This window comes from Solanum pennellii, chromosome 6, assembly GCF_001406875.1.
Source record: "Solanum pennellii chromosome 6, SPENNV200".
NCBI lineage: Eukaryota > Viridiplantae > Streptophyta > Magnoliopsida > Solanales > Solanaceae > Solanum > Solanum pennellii.
Window position 1 is genome coordinate 39,408,290 of NC_028642.1, and position 7,996 is coordinate 39,416,285.

Below are 7,996 nucleotides of genomic sequence, written 5' to 3' on the forward strand. Positions count from 1 at the left end.
AATCATGTTACTAGTTGTATTCCCTCCAAGGTGGAAACAAATTAACTTTTGAGTAATTTAGGTGTGAGTAAGTCATCCCGATAGTTTAGCGTTGTAACTGAATTTTTGTAACAAGTTTAGAAGAAAATTTATGCATTTTCTCAAGAAATATATAATGTATCATCACTCATGATTATAAAAGCTAAATGTAAGAAAACAAATAATTTGACACCAATTGTGGCACTAAACAAGATTAATGATCCGCCACAAATTTCATTGATTAGGTCTTCTGGATCACCTCATAATCATCCAATTAAACAAGTGTCATGACCTAATCTTCATTTATCTGTGCTTCACAGAATTTGTACTTATAAAATAACAATTTGGTTCAAATTTCAGGATATGACTTTTTCTTGTGTCATTTTTGAATTTTTAACCAAACCAATTAAAGTAATTTATCAAAATAATACGTTTTTTAATTTTCTTTTTACAAAATTAGTATACACCTATTTCTCAATTACGTTTTAGGGTCAGCTATGTGGAATATTGTAACTGACGACCGTGAGTATAGTACCGTTACTCATAGTAACATTTTTAGCCTAATACGCTACTCTGAGTAATGTTTTTAGCCTAATATGTTATAATGAGTAATGTTTTAGGTGTAAAAATTTAATTAGTCACAATTCTTAAGAATTCACGGAACCTGCAAATTTTGAATAAATCCTGCAAATTTGAAATGTTACTCATACGAACGTTAACACTTAAAACTTCACTTACATAAGTGTTACTTAAAAAATCAATCACGAGCCCTTGAATTCTGTAAATTTAGAATCAAATTCTGCAAATTAGCTATAAAACGTTACTTATAGTAATATTTTACTTTAAAAATGTGACTGTCAGTTAGAATTCGTTGGTTGACATGTCATATCTGATGCCACAGGAATGAAACATCTTGAAGTGAAACCAATATCACCAGTTTCTTCTCATCTTATGAGGCTAATTCGTCCATTTCAACAGGAACTCATTCTCTCTCAGCAACACCACATTTTCCTCGCCTCCGAATAAGGTGATATAAATGGTCAACTTGTATGTCATATATTCTATAATAGGCTTGTACATTAATCCTATCAGCCTCATGCACATATGTCAACAATCTTTCTCCTTCATTCCGCACCATTACATGAAACATGTAAAAATCTTCCATTAATGATTGATCACCGAGTGATTTGCTTTATCAATCAGCGGGTGCATATAAACGCTCATGCATACTGTACATAATTCATTAAATATAAAGTAGCTACTATAATGTATATCTAGCATAAGTAGAAGGATATATATGATAATTATTTTCAGGATATCAGTAGCATTACAATGGGTTGGTGCATTACACTTGTGAGAAATATATGAAAAGAATATTGTTGAATTGTGTTCTAATTATTACATAGAGAACCCTATTCATAGACATTATAAAACAATTCCTTAACAAATAAGAGATTATAAAATATTCCTATTCTGTGTAGGATTGTGTATACCTATTCTATTCTAAAACGAATTATATATACCTAACTTGTTACAAATGTAATTGATGCGACGTCTGGTGAAGGACTTGGTGAAGATATCTGCAAGTTGATCATTTGACTTCACAAATTTGGTAACAATATCTCCTAAGAGTATCTTTTCTCTAACAAAGTGACAATCAATCTAATTGTGCTTAGTCTTTTCATGAAACACTGGATTTGATATGATGTGAAAGGCCACTTGATTATCACACACAAGTTTCATATGACCGATTTTCTCCAAACTTTAGTTCTCCAAGTAATTGTTTGATCTAAACTAGCTCACAAGTTGCTACAGCAATTGCTCGATATTCTACTTCTGCACCGGATAAAGCAGCCACACTTTGTTTCTTACTCTTCATTGACACCAAATTACCTCCTACTAAAACACAATATTCGGATGTATAACGTCTATTAAAGGGTGTCTGTATATCTGGTGATATGTTCATGGTTTTGATCCTCGAAGGGTAGACCTTTATCAGGAGCTGACTTTATATATCGAAGAATACGAATAATTTCATCCCAAATACTATCACAAGGAGAAGTAATAAACTGACTTACAAAACTCACAGGAAAAGAGATGTTTATTCTAGTTACTATGAGATAATTTAACTTTTCAACCAATTGTCTATACCTTTCAGAATTACTGAGTTGTTTCCCCTATCGTGGAAGCAATTTAATATGCAGATCCATAGGAGTGTCAATGGGTTTACATCCAATCATTCTTGTCTCCTTAAGAATGTCTAATCATACTTGTGTTGAGAAATAACAATATCTGAGTAAGACTACGCAACCTCAATACCTACAAATTACTTCAGTCTGTCGAGGTCTTTAGTTTGGAAATGTTGAAAGAGATACTGCTTCAAATTAGCGATACCAACTTGATCAATGACGATGATAACGATATCATCAACGTAAACAACCAAATCAATACACAAATTTGGTGTCGAATATCGATAAAACACAGAGTGATCAGCTCACTACGAGTCATGCCAAACTTCTGAATTATTGTGCTAAACTTTTCAAACCAAACTCGAGGAGATTGTTTAAGACCATAGGGTGACAGACCCGATTGACATACAAGACTACTAGATTTTTCCTGAGCAACAAAATCAGGCGATTGCTCCATATAGACTTCTTCCTCAAGATCACCACGCATAAAAGCATTCTTAATCTCCAACTGATGAAGAGGCCAATGGCGAACGAGATCCATAGATAGAAAAAGATGGACATATATTATTTTGGCCACAAGAGCAAAAGTGTCATAATCTAGCCCAAATATCTGAGTATACAATTTAACAACAAGGTGAACTTTAAGCCGATAGACTTGACAATCTGAATCAATTTTGACTACATAAACCCAACGACATCCAATAGTAGACTTACCTGTAAAAGGGGGACAAGTCCCCTATTACCACTCGAATGTAAAGCAAGATATCTCATCAATCATAGCTTGCCTTCATCTACAATTAGAAAGTGTTTCTCATGTAGTCTTAGGGATGGAAATAGAGGATAAAGATGATACAAAGGCATAATGGGGTGAAGATAAATGATGATAACTCAATAAAGTATAATGTGGAATATTATAAGGCAAGGTCGCAGTGCAAGCAGGGTCTGACGCATGACATGAATCATTTGAGATTATTGTTGAACGTGGATGTTGATGATAAGTTAGAAGTGGTGACACTACAACAGGAGATGGAGAGGTAACTGTAGGTCAATCAAAAGTTGGTACAGGCAAGAACTGAGGTATGTGTAAGACCTCCAAGACATCAGGATGATCATAAGATGTGTCGTAAAGTTGAGATTCAAAGAATTTTACATCAGTAGACATAAGATATTTGCAGAGATCATGTGAATGGAAATGATACTTTTTTTTAAACTTGCGAGTAACCAAAAAATACACATTTAATAGCACGAGAGACTAATTTATCTTTTTCAAGAGCTAAGTTATGAACAAAACATGTGCTTCCAAATATACAAGGATGGATATAATAGAAATAGAACTAGGCATACAGTTTGAAATGTGGAACCTGATTCTGAATAGAAGATGAGGACATTCAATTAATTAAATAATAATATGAAAGGACTACATCACCCTAAAAATGTAGCAGAATGTGGGATTCAAAAAGGAGGGTGCGATCAGTTTCAATGAGATACCTATTATTTCTTTTTGCTACACCGTTTTACTGAGGAGTGTAAGGACGAGATATTTGATGAATAATTCCTTGGTGAGACATAAACTCCTGAAACTTGAATGATAAGTATTCTAAGGCATTATCTCTATGAAAAGTATGAATAGAAATGTCAAAATTGATTTTTTATTTTAGCAAAGAAACTTTTGAATATAGAATTAACTCAAAACGATCTTTCATTAAGAAAATTCAAGTGCATCTCGAATAATCATAAATGAAACTAACAAAATAATGAAATCTTAAGGTCGAACAGACTCTTCTAGGACCCAAATATCATAATGAACTAATGAAAACATAGACTTGGAACGACCTTCAGTACCACATAAAAATGTGACACGAATGTTTTTCTCAAGTTGACATGACTCACAATCTAATTTGGATAAAATAGGCACCATTTGTTGCAGTTTCGATAGACTCGGATGTACCAAAAATTTGTGAATGAGGTCCGCAGGATCTGAGCGAAGCATGCTGTGAAGAAATTTGAAGAGGCAATATAGTAAAGGTCATGTACCGTGCCAATCCTTTGTCCAGTAAAGTTGTCCTATACGTGAAAAAAATCATAAAAAAAAGTTATCATACAATGTAGGCAACATGTCAAACGACTAACATATTCCAGATTAAAAGGAGAACTAGGGACATAAAGGCAGATTCTAGAGTGACAGAAGATAGGGGTCTGGCTTTTCCAATCCTTTTTGGTTTTGTTTGGATCACATTGGCAAAATAATTGGAGACAGATATTGTTAATAAACAATATCTGAAGTCCAGAGCCTAAAGGGGAAAAAATTGATAAATTTTTTTTCTCAAAAAGGTACATCAAAAAATTTTCTAACCAAAAGGGCAAAAGCGCTGCTGACATAGCAATTTCTTTTGACGTCGTTAATACATCAAAATCATTGTCATAGTAGCGATTTTGTCCAACTTTATTTTTATTTCAGAAAATCGTTGCCCTTACTGCGTTTTTGCAATTTTGTTTTTAAAAAAGTTCAAAATCGCTGCTATAACAATGTTTTTTATAAAAATAAAAAATTTTTTTTTAATTGAAAATCACTGCCTTTTTTTTAACTAAAAATTGATGTTGTCGAAGAGTAATTATAAATTTTGTAGAATTTTTTATTTTTTAAGAAAATAATGGAATATATATTTTGTATTATTATTATTTTTTGGCAATGATTTTGGTGGAAATTGTTTTTTTTTTTTAAAAAAAAATCGCTCCCTTAGCAGCAATTTAGGTGAAATTCTTTTTTTAATAAATTAGAAGATTAAACATTAAAATATTGGAAAACTACACGTATAAAATGAAAGTCCAATTTTCTTATGGTCTTAAACTTATTAAACTAGGCGTATCAAATTTTTGGTGGAAAATTTATTTATTTATTTATTTTGTTTTGAAATTTCTGTCATCTAGTCACTTCTAATTGTAAAAATAATTTTTTTTTGTTGACAGCGATTTTAGTAAAGAAATTTTTTAAAACAAAAAAAAATCGCTGTCACGACAGCGAAATTTCCCTTTAACTTATTTTTTTTTTAAATATCATTTTTGACGCAAAGATTTCATAAATAAAAAATTGTTTTATATGTTCATGATCATTATTCGAATTAAAGTGCGCCAGATTACAATATGGGAGAGCCTAGCCATGCTTTCAAGCACTTGAATTCTTTTTTAATCGGAGCCAACTGATTAGTAAATAAAGTATTTTTTTCTTATTTATTAAAATTAATTTTTTTTAATGCAAAATATCTATATTATTTTATTTTATAGGTGTTGACCAACTTCAAAATGCAGTGAATTATACAAATTGTGAATAACAATTTTATGATAATGAACAAGTTAGTGAGTTGCATAATAATGAACCTTTGGAGCATGAATTAACAGACAATGATAAGATGTAACGGGATGATAATGATGATGTGGATAATACAACTAATGCACCCGTTGAAGATCAAAGTGTTAAATATCATTCTACAGTAATTCCATACTTACATCACCCTGAAGAAAGTGCAAAAAGTTTTATCAATACAAGAGATGAGGTACTATTCGAACGACAGTTTGGAATTCAAACAATCCTAAATATATCCAATCAGGTTCGATTGTTGCAAACTAAATATTTTGTAGTTATTTATTTATTTATTTTATATTGATTAATCTATTTTGTATATGCAACTAGGTATGTTATTTATGAATAAGAAGCAAATAAAATCTGTCGTAAGAGCATATAGTCTTGCAACTAAAACAGAATTTCTTTGTGATCAATCCAAGAGTAAAAGTTGGAGAGTTATTTACAAGCGTCATGAGTTGGGGTGTAATTGGATGATACGCTTTAGAGAGATTTCAAGTGGTATGTGGAAGGCAGAAAAAATGATTGAACCGCATACTTGTCTTATAGATAATTATAAGGAGGATCATTTCAATTTAAATAGTAACATGATTGACACTTCATTAATATCATAAGTTATTCAAAATTCAGACATAAATATGAACATTATTCGTGAAATCATCAAAGAAAAGCATAATATACTCCTAGTTATAGAAAATCACAAAAAGATCGGAGAAACGTATTTCAAATAATTTATGGTTATTTTGAAAGTTTATTTAAGGTATTACCTCAATACATGGTTGCACTATAATTACTCAATCCAAGCACTATTATTGAGTGGGAGCATCATTCTACAACAATGCAAGGTGAGCAAATTTTTACATTTCCGTTTTGGACTTTTAAACAAATCATTGATGGTTTCAAAAGCTGTAGGCCGGTCGTTTCTATCGACGACACACATCTATATGGTTTGTATGATATGAAACTGTTAATTGCGGTTGGGACTGATGTGAATGGAAATATTTTTCCACTTGCATATTCTGTAGTCGCACGATAGAGTTGAGTCTTGATCGTGGTTTCTCAAGTTATTATGGACACATGTATGACAAGGAATTGGTCTCATTTCTGACCGTCATCAAGGAATCTTTCAATGTATTCAATCTTATAATTGGTTGAGTCCTCCCAACACATACCATAAATTTTGTGTTCGACACTCAAAAGAAAATCTTAATAAAAATTTGTAAATAATGAACTCAAAAAATTAATGTGGTTGAATGCTACAGAGCATCAGAAGAAAAAAATTGTGCAACAAATTAAAATATTGTCTCATGCAGCATATGAATGATTAAATGAATTTCATTTGAAAAAATGGACAATGTTAAGGATGGTGATCGTAGATAGAGTGCCATAACGACAAATATGTGAGTCACATAATGATTTATTGAAAAAAGCTCGGGAGCTTCCTGTGACTGTCATGGTTCAAATGACGTTCAAAGCTCTTATTGATCGTTTTATCGAAAGAAACAATTTTGTAATTGCATTACTTCAAAGTAATATGTCGTGGCCTCTTGCAATAGATTAAAAAAATTAATGATTATCATCAAAGAGCTCAAGGGCGCACAAATATGATGACTTACAATACTGGTGATGGAATATTTGAAATTCTTACTTTTGCTCATGATGGTAAAGGTGGAAATGTCGACAAGATTATTGCAAATGTAAGAAATGTTCTTGTGGAAAATGAAGAAATTATCACATGTCTTGCTCGCATGCGATTAAATTTGGTGGACTGCGTGAAATCGAGTCAAAGTCATATGTAAGTAAAATTCTACAGTATAAAATATTACAAACAAACATACACTGATACATTTTACCCCAATGGGTGATGAGATGTATTGATCGCCAACTCCTTTTAATTTAATTGCAAAAATTGAATATTTGCAGAGATGTGGTATGCAAGTAAGAAGCCAACTTAAGAATGATATGGATATAACTCAGACTCGAATGACCAGAAAATGTAGTGTCTGTAAGGAAATAGGTCAGACAAAGGGACAACGTCCTACTCGATTTTAAATATATTGTCTATGTTTTTAAGATGAATGAAATTTTTATGTCTTGTTATTAATATTATAATATATATTTTTAAGTAATTTTTGGCATAAATTTAATTTGTCTTGTTGCATTTTAAATATACTAGTTGAGTATTGGCCGTACTATGCACGGGCCCAACAACGTAAATTATGATGTCTAATTTGAATTATCACCAGAGATCTAAGACCTAAGTTGTATTTATATTTGAAAAATGTTAGAAATATATATATATATATATATATATATAAGATAGTATATTATGTGCATATTTTGTATATTTAGAAGTACATATATAATATAATGTAACTAGGTAAGTACTTTAAAATATCAAATAGAATACTGACTATATATATATATATAT

At 31.2% G+C, this 7,996-nt stretch overlaps 1 protein-coding gene across 1 annotated transcript; it reads right to left on the bottom strand.

The window, feature by feature from the left end:
* Positions 1–1,807: 1,807 nt before the first annotated feature.
* LOC107022315 lies at positions 1,808–2,978 on the bottom strand. The gene is made up of 5 exons (XM_015222961.1): positions 2,922–2,978; positions 2,617–2,817; positions 2,170–2,195; positions 2,009–2,064; positions 1,808–1,914 (listed from the first exon to the last, which is right to left on the bottom strand). Exons 1-5 carry the CDS (start codon positions 2,976–2,978, stop codon positions 1,808–1,810), a joined length of 447 nt encoding a protein of 148 aa, XP_015078447.1.
* Between the last annotated feature and the right edge of the window lie 5,018 nt (positions 2,979–7,996).

Excerpts from the sequence above, each read along its gene's own strand:
- LOC107022315 (XM_015222961.1), bottom strand. The coding sequence starts at position 2,978 with ATGAGATATCTTGCTTTACATTCGAGTGGTAATAGGGGACTTGTCCCC. Across the intron at positions 2,196-2,616 it reads AGGAAAAATCTAGTAGTCTT|GGGAAACAACTCAGTAATTC; the intron begins GTATGTCAATCG and ends CTTCCACGATAG. Across the intron at positions 1,915-2,008 it reads AAAGTCAGCTCCTGATAAAG|GAGGTAATTTGGTGTCAATG; the intron begins GTCTACCCTTCG and ends GTGTTTTAGTAG.